The sequence below is a fragment of the Malaya genurostris genome, chromosome 1 (genome assembly GCF_030247185.1).
Source record: "Malaya genurostris strain Urasoe2022 chromosome 1, Malgen_1.1, whole genome shotgun sequence".
NCBI lineage: Eukaryota > Metazoa > Arthropoda > Insecta > Diptera > Culicidae > Malaya > Malaya genurostris.
Window position 1 is genome coordinate 156,166,639 of NC_080570.1, and position 20,087 is coordinate 156,186,725.

At 37.1% G+C, this 20,087-nt stretch overlaps 3 protein-coding genes across 4 annotated transcripts; all 3 read right to left on the reverse strand.

The window, feature by feature from the left end:
- Positions 1-1,007: 1,007 nt before the first annotated feature.
- On the reverse strand, positions 1,008-13,522 carry LOC131426336 (zinc finger protein 728-like). 2 transcript variants are annotated; one of them, XM_058588993.1, is made up of 2 exons: positions 13,401-13,522; positions 1,008-3,332 (listed from the first exon to the last, which is right to left on the reverse strand). In XM_058588993.1, the coding sequence occupies exons 1-2, from the start codon at positions 13,406-13,408 to the stop codon at positions 1,208-1,210; spliced, it is 2,133 nt and encodes a 710-aa protein (XP_058444976.1). In that variant the 5' UTR covers positions 13,409-13,522; the 3' UTR covers positions 1,008-1,207. The 2 variants fall into 2 exon arrangements, with proteins under 2 accessions (XP_058444976.1, XP_058444977.1); XM_058588994.1 differs by lacking the exon at positions 13,401-13,522 and adding an exon at positions 3,420-4,925.
- On the reverse strand, positions 5,036-6,648 carry LOC131426339 (zinc finger protein 501-like). The gene is made up of 2 exons (XM_058588997.1): positions 6,508-6,648; positions 5,036-6,432 (listed from the first exon to the last, which is right to left on the reverse strand). The coding sequence occupies exon 2, from the start codon at positions 6,426-6,428 to the stop codon at positions 5,493-5,495; it is 936 nt and encodes a 311-aa protein (XP_058444980.1). The 5' UTR covers positions 6,429-6,432; positions 6,508-6,648; the 3' UTR covers positions 5,036-5,492.
- LOC131426337 (zinc finger protein 845-like) lies at positions 13,470-15,742 on the reverse strand. The gene is made up of 3 exons (XM_058588995.1): positions 15,629-15,742; positions 14,748-15,569; positions 13,470-14,676 (listed from the first exon to the last, which is right to left on the reverse strand). The coding sequence occupies exons 2-3, from the start codon at positions 15,563-15,565 to the stop codon at positions 13,470-13,472; spliced, it is 2,025 nt and encodes a 674-aa protein (XP_058444978.1). The 5' UTR covers positions 15,566-15,569; positions 15,629-15,742.
- Positions 15,743-20,087: the final 4,345 nt, after the last annotated feature.

The following is a 20,087-nucleotide window of genomic DNA, read 5'->3' on the forward strand; positions in this document are numbered from 1 at the left end:
AAAAAAAGAACACTGACGGCGCACTGAAGGCACTTTCACTGAACCGTCACGGAACTGAAATGTGTGAATAGTCCTTAACTCGTTAACAGAGTTCGATGTGTACATGTGTATGTGTGTTTCAAATTGAGCAATTTGACGTCTCTGTTAAGCGGCCCTTACACGAGACAATATTACCAAATACAAATTATTATTAATTCTTTTATTCAGAAATAAACTGAAAATAAGCGCGAAAATATAAAAAAAAATCGGGAAGAAATAATAAGAAAACGAATTGACAATTCATTCCGCATCTTATCACTCAATTCCGATAGATTTCCGAATCAACTGGTTATAGGTGAATCGGTTGCTGCACTGGAGTTGGAATTGATTCGGAATTCATTATGATTTGCACACGGAATTCCGAATGAAAATTTCTCGCCGATTCGGAATCCATTCGGATCAGATAATGTGGGAGGCTGTGAACGATTTCGCGGTCGAACACATGGACACTTTCATACTGAAATGATCCGGTCGATGTAGTAAAAAATTGTAATTAAATAACATTTCTCGCAAATGTTTACACTTTGAGGGCCACTGTTTGCCATTTTCAAGATCGAGTTTTTCACACCGGAAATTCATGTAGATTGTTTGACGTTGGGTCAATTTACGAAAATCTTATATGATGACTCTATTCATTCTAGGGGACGTTCGTATAACATTCATTTTCGTCACGTAAAATATTCAATTCGACAATTGAAACCATTTTACGTGATTTTTCAAGTAAATCGAACGTGATTTTTTATTTGAGTGGGGAAACGAGTTCTTTTCAATCTAGAAGAGGGTTTCGACAAGGTGAGGGTCTATATCTCATAGTACGTGCTGTTCCACGTTGCGTTTCGTTACCGAAAACAACGTTCGACTGTGTCGAATGAGATGCGAACACGAAATGAACGTGGCGTTAGGTGTTATTGACATTGACATAATTGCACGAAACTCAAAATATTTAAAACTATTATTCTAATGTTCAATTTATTTCTCAATTATGTTGATAGGTACAGGCATCCCATTTAAATGGAAAATGTTCACAAGATCAATTTGTTACTACTATCGTTTCGCGATGAGTGGTATAACTTTTCGAGTAAGTTCCCCTCAGTATATTCGAGTGGTCGACGAAGTTGTATGACTGCGAAAATGTAGCTTGAAGTAATTATTTTCAAGGTATTTTTTATCACGCACTCATCTGTGCCGTGTGGCTAAGCATGTGCTCGTTTAGGCAATTCTTAGTGGTAAAATCATTTCCGCACATGGTGCATTCATACTTCTTGTCCGTATGAAGGCGTTTGTGTTTCGCAAAGCCTGAGCTATCTCTCATGCCTTTACCACACAATTCACACTTGTACCTGTAACCACTTTCGTGAATAAGCCTGTGTTTGGATAAGTAAGACCTATCCGCGAAATCTTTTCCACATACAGTGCATTTGTACGGTCGCTCTCCTGTATGACTGTTTCCATGGTCTTCCAAATGTAATCTGTTCGCGAATCCTTTGCCGCATACATCACACTTATGTTTGTAGTTATTTTCATGAGCAGACATATGTCTGGTTAGGATAGACTGGAGGACAAATTCTTTTCCACATACGGCGCATTTGTAAGGTCGCTCAATCGTGTGATAGCGCATGTGATGAGTAAGATTTAGTTTACCATGGAAATCTTTTCCACATACGGTACATTTGTATGGTCGCTCGCCTGTATGACTGTGTTCATGGTCTTTCAAGAGTGATCTGGTTAAGAATCCTTTGCCACACATAGAACACTCATAACTATAATCATTCGTGTGAGTGCGCATGTGTTTAGTTAGGTAAGGCATAACGACGAAATCTTTTCCACAAACGGTGCATTTGTACGGTCGCTCGCTTGCGTGAGTTTGCATGTGTACAGAAATTCTTTTTTTATTATTAAAGTCTTTTCCACATACAGTGCATTTGTAAGGCCGTTCACCTGTGTGACTATTTTCGTGGTCTCTCAAAAGTGAGTTGGAGATGAATCCTTTGCCGCACACATCACACTTATGCTCGTAACCATTCACGTGTATATTCATGTGTCTCTTGAGTTCATGCTTTGTGAAATAATCTTTCTCGCATATGGTGCATTTAAACTTCTCATTTGTATGAATGAGTTTGTGTCTCGCGAAGTTAGCAGCATCATGAAAGGCTTTCCCGCACACTTCGCACTTATATTTGTACTCACTTTGGTGAATATGCATGTGTCTGATTAGGTAAGCCTTAATGTGAAATTCTTTTCCGCATACGGTGCATTTGTACGGTCGTTCTCCTGTATGAAGGCGTGCATGATTTTTTAGGAGTGTTCTGGCCACAAATCCTTTGCCACATACGTCGCACTTATATTTATAATCATCCGTGTGAATAAGCATGTGTTTAGTTAGGTAAGCCATAATGGTGAAATCTTTTTCACATACGGTGCATTTGTAAGATCGCTCGCTTGTGTGATTTTGCATGTGTGAAGAAAGTTTTCTTTCATAATTAAAGTCCTTTCCGCAAACAGTACATTTGTAAGGCCGATCACCTGGGTGACGATCTTCGTGGGCTTTCAAAAGTGATTTGGTGATAAACCCTTTGCCGCACACTCCACAGTTATAATCGTAACCATCCACATGACTTTTCATGTGTCTGCTGAGATAATACTTAGTAGAATAATCTTTCTCGCATATGGAGCATTTGAACTTCTCGTTTGTATGAACGCGTTTGTGCCTCAAGAGTGGAGCACGCTGATCAAAGCATTTGCCACACACTTCGCACTTATGTTTGTTCTTACTTTGGTGAATAGACATGTGATTAGTTAAGTAACCCTTCATTGGAAATCCTTTTCCGCATACACTGCATTTGTACGGATGCTCGCTTGTGTGAGTGTGCATGTGTTGAACAAGCAACATTTTATACGTGAATTTTTTTTCGCATGCAGTGCAATTGTACGGTCGCTCTCCAGTGTGAATATTTGTGTGGTTCTTTAATTGCTGGTAATACTGGAATCCTTTGCCACACACATTACACTTAAATTGTTTGTCTTCAGTATGAATGATCATATGCTTCATCAAGGCTTTCTTCAAAGAAAATTGTTCACCGCAAATTTCGCAAGTATAAACCTGTACCCTTTTACGTACTAACCCTTCTTTACGAAGATCACTTTTCTGTGAGAATTCCTCATCGCAAATCTGCAATTCGAGTTTTATTGGGGAATCGATTGCTGGAGCGGACGATGGGGAAAAGGCTACAGGACTGTTTTCTGGTTCTTCCTCTTTTAGCATCTTATCTCGTGCTAGGCAAAATTCCATTTTACTGAAATAGAAAAATATATATGTTTGAGATACGTAAGTCACAAAGATCGAGATCAGCATCTATGATAGAACATGATCATTGACTCACCTACGAGTAAATTTATTATATACAAGAAAAACGTTCGCTTTTTGCTCTAAATCGGCTTGATGTTTGTATATATCGATATCAACATTTCATAAGAGCACATAAACCAATGGGAGTTTCTCTTTGTTTACTTTCTCTTTTGTGAATATCTCCTTAATTTTCACGTGTACCTACAAAGTATTCGTGTAGAATGAAAGACAATACCCCCATGTTTCCAACAGTACCAAATATGTAACAAACGTTTGTAGAATAACGCAGATATAGTCGAAAGAGAAAGTAAACAAAGAGAATCTGTCAATTGTTTTTAAACCCTTTTGAAATGTTGACGTCGATATAGTTCGATAGTCCCATGATGTAGAATTAGCACTGGTGGCGAGATAGGGCGGTTTTGGCTATGTTTGTAATTTTCTCACGAAATTAAGTATGACCAAATACTTCATTTTTCACTGGGCATAGAATCCTCAACTAAAAACTATTCAGATTATCAATCAACCATAAACGAATATATAGACTAGACACTGAAGATCTTGTTTTGATGCACATCACGGTAAACTGGTAACAGTGATGTTAAACAGGCAGCGCTGCTGTGTTCTCATGTTCGAATGTCAAACTGTTCGAACACTGTTTTAAATTGCTCGAAGATCGTCAGCAAATGCTTGATGATGAAAAAAGTTTCATTGTATCGAGGATAATTTCCACTAATCACCGCAATTTAATTGAACGATGGTATCCTGTATGTCCATTATTGTAACAGAAAATACTAGGTTACGATATTTACTTGCTTCTGTTCTGCTGCCACCTAATTTCGGATGAAAATTACTAACACAATCAACAATAACCTAGATATCTACAAGTTCATTTTACATCAGGCCCAATAATGAAATTTTCAAACAGTCCGTAAGAAAAACTAACTAAAAATAATAAATATTTCATCTATGTGTATACCACAAACCAATAATCGATTTCACATACCTAAGTATTCATATTTCTGACCAACTTATAGAAAAATAAATGTTTGCCCTCAAGCATCGCTAAAAAAGTTTAATGTTTTATCAACGTAATCCCATAAATTATTGCGACAAATCATTTTCAAATATTACACACAGTCTGATGAAATCAGGCATCCCTGCAAGCAGCTGATCTGTGTTGACAAACGGGGAGGAACCAACTAGTAGAAAAACGTTTACATAACACGAGGGGTGTACCGATAGTAAATAGTTCGTGCAGTTCAGTATAGGCGGAGTTAGCGCCCCGCGAAAATTTATTTTTAGAAGAATTTACTCATGGTGTCCTGTCTGCCTGCTGCTTTGTTCTAACCAGCGTTGCCAGATTTGTCTGGCAAATGCCAGATTTTCCCCGCTTCGCCAGCCAAAGTTTTTTTTGTATATAGCAGACCCAAACAAATCAAGATAAATTTTTGAGTTTTGACAGATTTTTGAAAAAATAACCTGGTAACTCTGGTTCTAACTAATATATATTCGGCTAGGGGATGTTTTACCACGACCTAGCTGAAGTGTCCACCCACCATACCGCAACATGTTCCAACAGACGAAAAAATTCCCCTTTCGAGACAGATTAAAAACATACCACTTGTGGCATCAACAATTCAACTATCAAACTAGATTTTCAAAATGAAATGTATTTCAGTCGTCAGCCCCCGGCGAATGACCAATTGGTTAAATAAACCAATGAAAATAATTTATTTTACAAAGTTTTATGACTGCGAAAATGCAGCTTCAAGTAATTATTTTTCAGGTGTTTTTTTTTTAACGCAAACAATTCATTCGAAGGTTTCGCTCATCTGTAGTAACGGGTTTGAGACCCTTTGAAATATCTGTGCTCATCCGTATGACGCACATGTGTCCAGTTAGATTACGTTCGCCTTAAAGATTATTCATATGCCAAGGATCCGTATGCCGATGCGATGCGTTTGTAATGTCGATTACATGGTGGTCGTGGTCTTCCAGAAAGTAATCAGGTTTTGAATCCTTGGTCACATACATCACACTAATGCCGTGTGGCTAAGCATGTGCTCTTTTAGGTAATTCTTAGTGGTATAATCATTTCCACAGATATTTATATGCATTTATTTATGTCCGTATGACGGCGTTTGTGTCTCACGAAACTTGCACTATCATTCATGCCTTTACCACATACTTCACACTTGTACTTGTATTCACTTTCATGAATATTCCTGTGTTTGGATAGGTAAGACTTATCCGCGAAATCTTTTCCACATACAGTGCATTTGTACGGTCGCTCTCCTGTATGACTGTTGCCATGGTCTTTCAAGAGAGATCTGTTCATGAATCCTTTGCCGCACACATCACACTTGTGCTCGTAACCATCCGCATGAATTTTCATGTGTGTGCGGAAATAGCACTTATTGGAATAATCTTTCTCGCATATGGTGCATTTATATTTCTCCTTCGTATGTATGCGTTGGTGTCTCGCAAAGTTAGCAGCATTATAAAAGGCTTTGCCACACACTTCGCACTTATATTTGTACTCGCTTTGGTGAATGGACATGTGTCTAGATAAGTAACCCTTCATGGCAAATTCTTTTCCGCAAACACTGCATTTGTACGAACGCTGGCTTGTGTGAGTGCGCATGTGTTGAACAAGCAGCACTCTAGACGAGAAGTTTTTTTCGCATGTAGTGCAATTGTACGGGCGCTCTCCAGTGTGAATATTTCTGTGGTCCTTTAATTGCCAATAATGCTGGAATTCTTTGCCACACACATTACATATAAATTGTTTGTCTTCAGTATGAACGATCATGTGCTTCTTCAAGGCTTTCTTCAATGAAAATTGTTTCCCGCAAAGTTTGCAACAATAAACCTGGTCCGCTTTTTGTATTAAGACGTCTTTTAGATCACTTTTCTGTGTGAATTCCTCTTCGAGTTTTATTGGGACATCGATTGTTGGATCGGATGACGAAAAAAAGGCTACAGGACTGTTTTCTAGTTCTCCCTCCTTAAGTGTCCTATTTGGTGTAAGGCTAAATTCCATTTGGCTGAAATAAAAGAATAACATATATTATATGTTTAAGATACGTTACCTAAACGTAAGAACATGGAAATGGACTAACCTTCGTGTGATTTTAATTAATTTACAAGAAACGTTTGCGAAAATCGGCTTGATGTTTTTTTTTTTGTACACATTGTCAGTCTGTCAGAGTAAAATGTGTACAATTGTATGCGTGTTTCAAATAGGCCTACAGCAGAGCTGCCAACATTTCAGATATATCTATCATTTAATTTAGGCCTTCCTAATTTCGACAATCACTGAAACCAGATCATTTGCCAGATTTTACCAGCCCCCTGCTATGACGTCATGAAACTGTGGCCAGCATCATTCTGCAAAAACCAAAACTATGAAGAAGAATGGCTAACAAAAATCTGGATATTACAAACTACTTGTTTATTCAGTACCCTTTAAAACACTTCCCCGCAAATTATCGATCAGAATATCATCACTACGATAAGGAAATTAAGATTTTACTCGAATTGAAATGCTCGAATGTTTGTTTACCGTACTTTGAGCGCTCTGATTGCCCATCAAATGCCCCAGATGTTGGCCACGCTAGCACTTGCTGGAGCGCCCTATCTTTGCCACCGGGCTGGATTTTACAGATTCAGCTTGATTTTGTTTTCAATTTCTGCACATCAAGTACCACCCCGTAGAAAATCCCCCCGATTATCCCACCGACTTGGTAGGGTTTCGTCAGTACAATCGCAGACAGATCCATCGATTAATTGACCATTCGTTGCACAGACGCGACAGCCGGTTTAGTAAACAGACTTAATCTTGTTCAAATCGGTCAAGATGGTACGACTTAATAGGTGTACTGGTCGGGAGTTTAAAAATACTTTGTATTAAAACATTCTATAGAACACAGTTTTTCCATTATAAACAATAACGTTAAAAGTTAGCGAAATGAGTGACAATGTTGACATTGGTTTTTGTTTCACTCATGGCACACTTTAGTAGAAATGTCAACTATGCAATGAACCTCGCGCTCCACCAAGCGGTGAGTGCAATCATTTTAAAGAGTACCGGGCACGAACCAGATTTTATTTTAATTTTTTAAGGTACTTGCATGTCTTTGTTATTTATCTTTGGTTTATATTAGTTAAATACTTCCCGTGAGGTTGACACAACGTTTTAACAAGAGTCACAAACAGCTTCTTTCCATTGCCAGTAACGGTCACCTGATATCAGCTGTTTTTCAAAGCAGGACGAATGTTTCAAAAGTAAACAAATCGAGTTTCTCTCTCCTACCAATGAATGCTTCATAATCCTACAATTTTGTCTAAAAATTCGTATTCTACAAAAATCTCAATCTTATTATTACAAAGAACTATAACGGGCGAAACTGTCATTCCATTTGTTTACATTAGTTTTGCCCTCCGTGTTCCATGCCAACAAACAGGGTGATACTTCAATTACCAGTAAGGAAGGGCAAAACTATTTTTTCTCTTTATCTTTATAATTCACACGAATCGAAGGGCGAAACTCTTTTTATGTTGATTTATTCAGTTGATATAGAAGGAAAGTGGTAACATTTGCGTGACTTTTGAAGATAGTCGAAATATTCATCGATGATTTTCTCCATTTGCTGTCAATGTTAGATTCGCCGTTCTTTGAAAAACAACTGATATAACCAGTGTTGTCAGGTCAATTTTTCAAAAATCTATTCGGCGTAAAAATCTATCTGTACCATATCGGTATCAGAATCACTTCTACATAAGTCCAGGAAAATGTCAATAAAGCTCATTTTGGTAAGCAAAAAAAGGTCCAACAACAACCTTTTCTCATGTCTATCTTAGCTAAAAATCTAAATCTGTATGATCCGTGAGTTATCGGTGTTGTATATAGGAAATTCTTTACAGTGTATTCTCGTTAAGAACGCACTCCGACGAAACATTCGCTGCGCGAATGTAAATAAAAGTACTGCCAACACTGTGAATAAAATGTAAATAGATATATATATACATACGGAATAAACGATAGCGGGTCTCTTTGCAGTCCTGCTCGCTAGCGTATAACACGTATTTTATTTCTACCAAAGTGAATATTTAATAATGGCGACGAGGAGAACCAAGTGACTTGTGTGCATCATGGAAATTCAGCCGGAGGATCCACATTTTGTAAGGAGGAAAACTAGGCGACGTGTGGAAAACTTGGCTGCAGCAGGAGGATCCACATTTTGCAAGGAGGAACGGTGATGTAGAAGCAGGAGGTCTCATAAATTTCGAGGAGGAACAGTGATAAAGTGGTAAAAAGTTGTTGCGTTACCATGTGCTTAGGATAACTGTGACCGGATTATTCCGAATACGTTTGAGTAGGAAGCCATTTTGAAAATGTTTAGATGTTAATAAGAAATAATTGTTTTGTAAAGTTGATTAATTGTCACTGTTGTATTACGGGTGGTCGCCGAGGGGTGATGAATTTATTTTTGGAGCATATTATCTGCTAATGTTAATTGTCACGAAAAACAGAGTATTAGTACTTTAGCATCCTATTATGTGTATTTGCCCGTTTATTGTTCTGATCAATGTCGTGAACTCTACTACCAATAAGATGGATCCTACGTAATAAAAAGTTTATAATTCAGGTTCAATATTTGTAAAAATGTTTAGTGTGCTTGACTATTTTTTTCGATAAATGTCGTTATGTTTCAATTAGTGTTGTAGTGTTTCCGATTAATGTCGAGATAGAAGATATAGATAGAAGGTTTCATTCGTATGGAAAGTTATAGATGCTTTTTTTGAATTATGGTAGAATTGTGTAATGTATTTTTTTACAATAATATTTGCATTCGTATCAATCATGTATTCAATCAAATAGTATGGATTATTTTATACATTTTCTCACATTGTTCAAATCAAAGAGATATTCGAATATTTGCAATAACTGTTGCATTCGTGATAAAACAAGGATTAATCGATTTATAATCTGATAGACAATTAACTAAAGGGTTGAGGAGTTGTTGTATATAGGAAATTCTTTACAGTGTATTCTCGTTAAGAACGCACTCCGACGAAACATTCGCTGCGCGAATGTAAATAAAAGTACTGCCAACACTGTGAATAAAATGTAAATAGATATATATACATACGGAATAAACGATAGCGGGTCTCTTTGCAGTCCTGCTCGCTAGCGTATAACACGTATTTTATTTCCTCCAAAGTGAATAATTTAATAATCGGTATTTTGGGAGTACATGGATATAACTTTAACCGACACTGATAAAATCGACACGTTTGACTGATGTGTTTTACACTTAATTTCGCCGCATTTGATTCGACACATTAATTTCAAGTGTAAGTCTGTTCAAATCTGATTCAAATAAAAAAAATATTGATTTTTATTGAACAATCGAATCAGCGTGGTCACCACGAGATAGCGTTATGGTGATTGTTTTGACATATCCCATGTATATAGAAAATTTTTTGACGATTTTTTCAATTTACTTGAGTTTGAAAAAATGCAGATGGCAAAACCTTACAAATATGGGTAAGAAAAACGATTATTCACGTGTTGTCATCAAACATATGATTTCAAATTGTCCTATACTCTTGACAATCTAGGATGAAATTTGAAATTTTCAGTTCACATACAGATTTGATTTAGATGATAAAACATGAGTAAATAGACTAGTCATAAACCTTTTGATCATAATTTATCAATTGATCTCAAAATCCAACCCAAAAAACAAAGAATATCCCAGATATGAAAACAGTACCCAACCTCACTTCTTCGAATTTGGTATTTCATGTTACGATTTCTCCATAAATATCAATCAAACATACCACGGAAAGTTACTGAATCATTAATGATCGATTTTTTTTTACCAAATTTTCACACGTTTTTGTATGTTAGTATTCGATTCATAAGAAAAAAAATGAAAACCCTGCATTTTGTTCGAATCTTCAAGCAAAATCTGAAAATTATCACCATCGCTTAGTTCAAAGTTCGCCACTCGGGCAGCGCTGCGATCGCAAAAGAGTTGGTTGGATTCTTCAATTGATAACACACTTGAATTCTATCAAACAGCAGATTTATTTCAAATGTATGACACTTAGTATTCGATTCTTTACAATCTAAGAGCAAATTCAGCAGTTAAAAGTTCTATATGGAAGATCTATTATAGAACAGAAACTGGAACAAACGTGTCCCCAGCAAGCCGTTCTAGTTTTATTTATTCGACCAGTTCTTCTGTCAAATTTTAAACTGGTCTACGATGCCGTTCTATTTTTTGTATATTTGAAACACGAATAAAACACTGCTGGGGCTGCCAGTTTTTCGTGTTATAAAATCCAGATTTAAATTTTGTAACTGACATAAATTATGCATCTAGAACTAGAACACTCCTGAATATGCCCTAAGAGCAAATTCAGCAGCTGCAAGATTCATATGGGTGGTCTATAATGTAAATGAAACTGAAACAAATGTATCCCCAGCAAACCGTTTTAGTTTTATTTATTCGAACAGCTCTACTGTCAAATTTAAAACTGGTATACGCTGCCGTTCTATTTTTTTCCATGTTTGAAACACAGATGAAACGCTGCTAGGGCTGCCAGTTTATTTTGCTACAATTGCTAGATTTAAATTTTAAAACTGATAAAAATTATGCATCTAAAACTAGAACACTCCTGAATATGCCCTAAGCATTTACATAAGTTCATTTTTATTTGTCTGACAATTCAAATGTAAGTGTCGAACGAATCGAATACTAAGTGTCATACATTTGAAATAAATCTGCTGCTTGTTTGATGGAATTCAAGTGTATTAACAATAGAAACCAATATTATTTTATTTTAATCAGATTTGAAGAGATTTACCGACGACACGACCAGGCACTCCGAAGAAAAATCAGCATTAAAACTGTTCGCTAATGATTCACCGCCAGTTACCACAAATCTAGCGACCCCTTGTAAATGATAAAAATAATCTTCTCGAGCAACACTGTTTAAGTTGCTATGGACTAGTTACCAAGGAACCCCAAAACAAATAAACATGTTTTGAAAGCGGTGGAAAAGTTCTATTAGTGTTAAACTTTGTCCAAATTAAACAGAAATGCATTTAAATGAACTCGATTTTCGGAATTTAAACGAAACTATGGATGAAACTAACGAACGAGGACAATGATCTGCTTCCAGCGATTCATCCGTACACTTCAACTGCTAGCTTTTCTGGGCAGTAGGATTCGGTGTAATATGCCGGTGTCAAAATTGTTTTGTGTCGGTTGATTACGCAGCAGTGGAAACAGTATTTCACTATTCGAGGATTACTAGTGGAATTCCGCAAAGAAATTATTTTACCGTACGTTATGCAGGTACCGCACATCATTAGCCTCGCTCAGCTCGTTGTCGGTCATTTCCTTTTCACACAACGGTTTCAAGTCGACCTGAATTTTGAACTTGGCTTTATAAAAGACATAACTCATACTCCTCAATTTTTACATTCCACTCGAGTCAGGTAAATCCATTAAAATGTTCCGTAATATAATAACCGATCTGAAATTTATTTTGTTTACATTCATCTTGCCTTCGATATGCAGTAACCAAGGTTATGGTGACTGTTATTCAAAATCAATAAATATATCAACTTGTGCTGCCAGTTTAAAAAAATTCACTAGCATTTTCGATATGACATTTCCAGTTACTGAGGGGTAGTTAAATTTACGATACAGTTTTGATAGACGAGTGGCAGGTCGTGTCGTCGGATTTACACTTGCAATTAAAGTGTCGAATCAAATGCGGCGAATTTATATGTAACACACATCAATCCAACGTATCGATTTTTATCAGTGTATTTTATTTCTGATGAGCAGAGATGCCAGATATTTTAATAGGAAATCTGTATTACTCCTTATAAGAAATCTGTATTCACTAACAACATAAAATTTCAACAATAAAATGATGTTAAAAAATGTTATTCCAACACATTACGGCTGTAGAATGGTAGATTCAAAGAGACCAAGACTTTGCTTCTCGTCACTGCAATCAAATACCAATAGATTGCTCAAACGAAACAGTTTTTATTTTACTTCTTGGGAGATTCGTATTAAATTTAGGAAATCTGTATTCTGCGCATGTAAAAATCTTGTATAATACAGATAAATCTGTATAAATGGCATCTCTGCTGATGACAGTCTTGGCCACAATAAATGTAGAAAATATGAATGTATTTTATGCGAAGGTGAGAACATCATCCATCATCTCATCAACGTGATCGTAATTGTATGAATGCGTTAGTGCGATTTCAAGTTGAATTTTGTTCTTTATTCTTTGCCACACATTTCATATATGTCGCCTGCGCGCACAAGTTAATATATGTTATGCCCCGTTTACACTTCTACTGGCTGCCAGTATGCTGGCGTCAGTGTACTGCCCTCTTAGGAAAAAACGTTCAACTGTGGTCCTTCGTTGGTCTAATACTTTGGATCATTGGACCACAGTTGAACGTTTTTTCCTAAGAGGGCAGTACACTGACACCAGCATGCTGGCAGCCAGCAGAAGTGTAAACGGGGCATTAGGGCAGAACACGTTAAGTGGCAAAATCTTTTTTGGCATACACTGCGTTAATGCGGACGCTCTCCAGTATGACTATGACTGTTTTTGTGCTCTAGGGATGTCGGAATTTTCGAATTACTCGATTATTCAATAATCGAGTATAATTTTAAAACTAATCGATTGAAATTTAATCGATTATCTGGGTTATTATTTATTATCTAGGTTATTGGGATTACTCGATTATTACTATTATTCTCGATTATTAAATTATTCTATTGGCTCAGTAATCGAATATTAGTTTAAAGCTAATCGATTAAATATTACTCGAACATCTGGGTTATTAAGTAATCGTAATCGATTAATCGATCGATTTTAAGACAATCCTATTCAAAACCACTCTACATGCGAAACCTTCACAGCACACACGCTTTTGCCATCAGTTTTGACATGTTCAATTTACCTTGTCATTGTCAGCGAGTTTTGTGGTTTCGTTTGTTATATTCTTCTGTTTGACCAGAATGACGCGTTCTTAGTCTGTTGGTTCGATTGGAAAAGTTGTATGAATGCGTTGGTGCAAGTTCAAGGCAAATTTGCTGGAGTATTCTTTGCCGCAAACATCACATTTATGTCGACCACCCGTGTGAATAAGTATGTGTTTCATTAGGACATTGTTGGCAGCGAAATCTTTTCCGCATATACTGCATCTATACGGCCGCTCTCCTGTATGACTGTTTTGGTGGTCTTTCAAACATGATCTTAGCATGAACCCTTTGCCGCACGTATCACACTTGTATTTATAATCACCCGTGTGTGTAGCCATGTGTTTGCTTAGTTGAGCATCGGTGATAAAACTTTTTTCACATACAGTGCATTTGTAAGACCGTTCTTCGGTGTGAGCTCGCATGTGACGGATGAGACTCGGTTGACCGTGGAAATCTTTTTCGCATACAGTGCATTTGTACGGGCGGTCATCAGTATGAACATTTTTGTGGAACTCCAATGATTCCTTGTCACGAAATCCTTTGCCGCATGCATCACAACTATATTTAAATTGACCCGTATGTGTAGACATGTGTGCACTTAGACCTTTGTGGGTAGCATAGCTTTTTCCGCAAACAGTGCATTTGTACGGCCGCTCTCCTGTATGACTGTTTTTGTGGTCTTTCAAAGGTACTCTTTGCATGAATCCTTTGCCGCACACATCACAATAGAATTTATATTCACCCGTGTGTGTAGCCATGTGTTTGATTAGATGAGCATCAGTGATAAAACTTTTTTCACATACAGTGCATTTGTAAGACCGCTCTCCGGTGTGAAAATGCATGTGACGGATGAGACTCGGTTGATCGTGGAAATCTTTTTCGCACACAGTGCATTTGTACGGCCGCTCTCCGGTGTGAATATTGTAGTGGTACTCCAATCTTTGCTTGGCAAGAAATCCTTTGCCGCATACATCACACGCAAACGGTTTTTCAGGGAGATGGGCGATCATATGTCTCCTTAAATTTTTCTTAAAATAATAACTTTTACTGCAAATACCACAAGTGAATAGCATCGATTTTTCATGCAATAAAACGTGCTTCTGTAGACAATCTTTGTTAGAAAATTTTTCATTACAAATCTGGCACTTGAATTGATTTGGAAAATTGTTTTCCGGTATGGAAGATGTTACTGAGCTAGTTGATGGTTGCTCCTTGTTTGGTATAACATTATTTGGATATTTAAATATCATTTCACTGAAAAATGACCGAAAGTTTTTTTTTACAGAAACTATGAACCAAACGACAGATATGTTGAATTAACCTACCTTCGATTCACTTCATTGCAGCTAGCAGAATCGTATGAATTCGAGTTTTGTTTTGTGGATTCGTTTGTTATATTTTCCACTTTGTTCAGAATGACGAGTTCTTCGTCGGTTGGTTCGATTGGAAAAGCTGTATGAATGCGTTTGTGTAATTTCAAGGTACATTTTCTAGAGTATTCTTTACCGCAAACTTCACATTGATGTCGCTCACCCGTGTGAATAGGTATGTGTTTGATTAGGACATTTCTGGCAGCGAAATCTTTTTCGCATACGCTGCATTTATACGGCCGCTCTCCTGTGTGGCTGTTTTTGTGGTCTTTCAAATGTGATCTAAAGACGAAGCCTTTACCACACACATCACAATTATATTTATAAGAACCAGTGTGTGAAGATACGTGTATGCTTAGTAAAGTGTTAGAGATAAACGTTTTGTCACACACCGTGCATTTATACTTTCCTCTATGAAGGCGTAAGTGTTGGGAAAGATTCGGTTGAGAGTGAAAATCTTTGTCGCACACAGTGCATTTGTACGGCCGCTCTCCGGTGTGAATATTGATATGGAACTTCAATTCTTGGTTGTCACGAAATTCTTTGCCGCATACATCACACGCAAACGGGTTATCAGCGGTATGGGATATCATGTGTCTACTTAAAATTCTTTCAGAAGAATAGCTTTTTCTGCAAATTTCACAACTAAATCGTGCCGTTTTTTCATGCAATAAAACGTCCTTCTGTAGACAATTTACATTCGTTACGGTGCTATAGTTATTTGATTGTATCTCTTCATTTGGCATCACATCCTGTATCTGGTCGGTTTTCATTTTTCTGAGAAAAAAATAGATTCCAAAAACCATGTCATATGAAAACGACAGTAGTTGTCTTACCTGTGTTATATGTAGCTGCTACTACCAAAACCGTGATTGATCTCGCTATTCTTTTGGACACTCAATACAAAATATACGTGTGTTTATTGTTTTTGTTACTGTCAACGATGCCAGATCAAAGTATAAAAGCTATATTGGAAACAGCGTTGCCAGGTCACTTTTCAAAAAATCTGTATTCGGTGCAAAAATCTATCTGTATCACATCGGTATCAGAATCTCAACATAAGTTCACGGAAATGTCACCAAAGCTCATTTTGGCGAGCAAACAAAAAAGGTCTCGTAGCAACTTTTTCTCCTGTCTATCTATGCTATCAACGAAAATCGGTATTTATCTGTACGATCCGTAAATTATCGGTATTTTGAGAGTACATATCGGTATTGCGGTATAGAGGTCAAATATCTGTATAAATACCGATAAATCGGTATACCTGGCAACGTTGATTGGGAAATCTGTTGAAAATATACACTCTTACCAGTCGCAACCTAATTTTGGGTCAAAACCTACCCAAAATCAACTAAAGTGCATCTCCCCAATTTTGGGTAACGAGTATTTAGGTAACTGTAAGCAAGGATGCAAACTGCCTCCCATTTTTATTACTGTAGTCTGCTTACCCACATCTACAATTTTTTATTTTTCTTACTGTACCGCGTTGATGCATCCAAACTAAAATTCTATTACAGTAGCCGTGCGAAGCAGTATCGCGTAAAAAACTACGGCTGGAATCATAGCCGTTCGAAGTAGGTAGAAATTATATTTTTCCACATTTTACTGCCTCCTTGTTCGCGCTACTGTACCACAAAAAAAGTAGCTCGTGGCGGTAGAAAAAAGTACTTTGCCGTTGTAGAAAAGTGTACATGAGTGCGATAGAAAATGTACTTTACGGTAGGCGCTGCACATTGCCTATTTCGTTCATTATTTTGAAGATGACTTCGCACGTGTGACTAGTCAATGAATGATTTAAGGGCTTGTTGGTTGGACAAGTAAACTGAACTCGGCTATACTGGTTACCGTTTACCTATTCGGGAAGCCTAAAAAGTAATGGTCACAAAAGATTTCAAATGAATCTAACATCGATATCTTTGAGATGGTTAGATCGCTTCTCGCAGTCTTCGAATCAAATAGAAGGGCCCTTCGTTCGGAAATAATAATTTAATCGTTCTCCGGTGTGAAATAATTTTAACCGTTATATAAATGAATATAAATATAATTTTTTTTTTGGTATTTAGATCGAATTAAAGTTTTTAGATTGAGTGAAAAATTTCCATTTTCCGCATTTCGAAATGTTTTGATTGAATGTAAAAATGTGATTCTGCATTTCGAACAAGTGATGTTTTTTGTATGGAAAGCTCAAACTTCATCGAAATACACAATAGGAATGATTTGTGCGACTCCGTACATCTTCAGTACATCATCGATTTTTGACTTTAGGAATTTACCAGTCTGGCGACATTTAACTTCCATCATTGCTACAAAACAAATCATTTATATGCTTATACTACTTTGGCAAAAAATAAAATAATAGGGTTCTAATAATCACAGTATCATCTTTATTAAATTGCGTATTTATGCCCACTACATGACGGCCACATCGGGTCGCAGAGTCGACTTTAATGCATATTAATCGACCTTGCATTTCAGCTGCAATTTTTTCCCTAATATTTGTTGCGCATTGTTCAATATGACAAGAGATATTGTCTCGATTGATTTTAAATTTAAGTGCTTCGCAAATTGGATCTAGCAGTTCTCGAAAACCTTCCCATTCAACGGCGCATAGGGGCAAGTGATGAAGTGATACCATTTTTACCAAAGATTCAACCACAGCTTGTCTGTCGAGTGCTATTGATGTTTTAAGAATTTTCCTTTTCTTTTCTGGTGCATATCCTTGCTTCAGTAGTCCGTATTCCAGAGCCTTTTCCGGATGCACATTTCGTAAATGCTTAACAAAATTTCCGGGATCATAACTACTTCTTAATTTTTTGTACGTGCAGATTTGAGTAGAATCGATGTTACAAATTATATAATCATCTTCACACTTATAACAATCATTGGCTATGTCCCGATAAAAACGCTTTATTTTCGATGAATCAGTCATTTTTCACGATCACGAATCGATTTGGAAAAAATACGATTTCAGGAACAACAACATTCACTGCTAATGAAGGGAAAAAATTGACAAGTCGACGTAACCATTTCATAAGGTCACAAAAGTAAATTGTTTCTCTTTGTTTACTTTTTCATCTGCTAAAATCTAATCAGTACGTTTCAACGCAGCAAAGCATTGAATTCTTCATTTAAAAAGGGTCTTGAGAACAAATAATTCATTACACCATTCGGGAAGATTATCAAGCATATCAAACGATCTACTATTTAAATAAAATATAATCTGGTCTTGAGAAATAAAAAAAAATCGTCAACACATAATGTTTATATATTAAATAATAATCATTTGTTAACGTTCAACGTAAACACGTGCGCTACCATTTTGAGCGAACAATGTAAAGTACAGCGGTAGAATACTTTTTTTCGACGGCGGTAGAAAGCTATATTACATTTTTAAAAGCGGCGGTAGCTTTGAGCAAATGTATCGCCCAGCCTACTGTAGAGTGCTGTAAACCTAAGAAAGAGTAGAATGAAGCAGAACAAAATATATTTTTACCTTCACCGTTCTCATCGTCGCTGGTACACTCTCTAGAGTAAATGTATCTACCATCCGTTGTAGCAGGCGGTAGCACTCAGAGTGTGTAGAATGTAGGGAAAGAAATGTACTTTACCGGTACCGTTCGCATCACTGACTGTAAGTTTAGTACAAATGTTATGCCATAACAAAGCACGCTACCCATTTTTACCCATCAACTCAAAGTTTGAGTAGATAACGACCTAATTTTTGGTAGCTTATAGAAGAACTCGACAATGAGTGATTTCTCCTCAAAAAATAGGTAGAAATGATTTTCAGTGAAATGGAAAAAAAAACCTGTTTTAATCCACCTAGTGGTGTAATGATGCCTTTCTCATATCAATCATACTATCATATATAATACTGTGTGTAGTATTCTTTCAGTGCATAATTAGCATCCATGCCCCCCTCGGAGATTGGAGAGCGACAGTGAGAGATTGAACCAGTTGTGAATTGAATAGAGTACAGACCGGATCTCTAAATAAATGTATTCCAGCAGAATAGTAGTAACGTCTTGTTAATTACTTATTCCGTGACTTCCAAGAGACATTACACTGGCGACGAGTCTGGAAGTAGCACAGGCAGCGGACATTTAGTGAAATTGCGGCAATTAAACCAACCTTCGGAAAAGCCAAAATGGCGGCTTCCATAGCTAATTTTCGATGTTTCGACGCAGAGGTAGAAGAGTGGGAGCTTTTCAGAGAGCAGCTGGAACAGTTTTACGTGGCTAATAAAATCGAAGAAAATATTAAAAAAGCGATGCTAATTAATCATTTATGCTCGAAAACATACAAGTTGCTAAGAGATTTATGTACGCCGGATCAACCAAAAGATAGATCCTACGCAGAGTTGTGTAAACTGTTATCTACACATTTTACTCCACCTGTTGTTGTTCACAAGGAAAGGCGATGTTTTTTTCGAGCAAAGCGTCATGAGAACGGTCACGAAGCTGTAAATGAATGGATAGTACGTATTAAAAACTTAGCAACCAACTGTAAGTTTGGCGATACACTACAGCACAATTTGGTAAATAAGTTTATCGACGGCCTAGAAGGTAAACCGTTCGAGCGGATTTGCGAGGAAGGCGGTGATCTCACACTCGAAAAGGCACAGGAATTAGCTCTGAGATACGAGGTCGACACTACGGAAGCACCCTTGAACTTCGTTAAACGAAACAACTCGAATCAGAGCGGAGCTAACCGATACAAATCGAACGCGGATGCAGAAAAACGGAATGACCGTTCTAACATCAAATGTTTCGCTTGTGCCAAAATGGGTCATTATAAGAAAGATTGTCGCTTCAAGGATTACGTTTGTCGAAAGTGCAATCAGAAGGGCCATGTACAGTCAGCTTGCGATAGTCGGCGAAATTACTATGTTGCAGCTACAACAGCGGAAAGCAAAGAAAAACCAGTCGAAAAAGAGGAAGAGGATCAAGTACAATTGTAGCAGAATTACATACGTAAGTCGGATTTGTTCACCCTATATAGAGTATCCCGCGCTAGTGAGAGTAATGATTGGTTCTCAGTGGAGGTAAAAATTGGCAATAAGCAGTTCGCGATGGAGTTGGACTCAGGAGCCGGAGTCAGTGTTATTTCCCATGGTTTCTATAGTAGTAACTTAGCTCAATGGAGCCTGCAACATAGCGAAATACAGTTAAAACTGTATTCCGGAGAAAAGCTTAAAGTGAAAGGAATTATTAGACCAAAGGTCGAGTACAACAATCTATCGAAGAACATAATATTCGCAGTAGTTGAAGGGTTAGGCCCGCCCCTGTTGGGAAA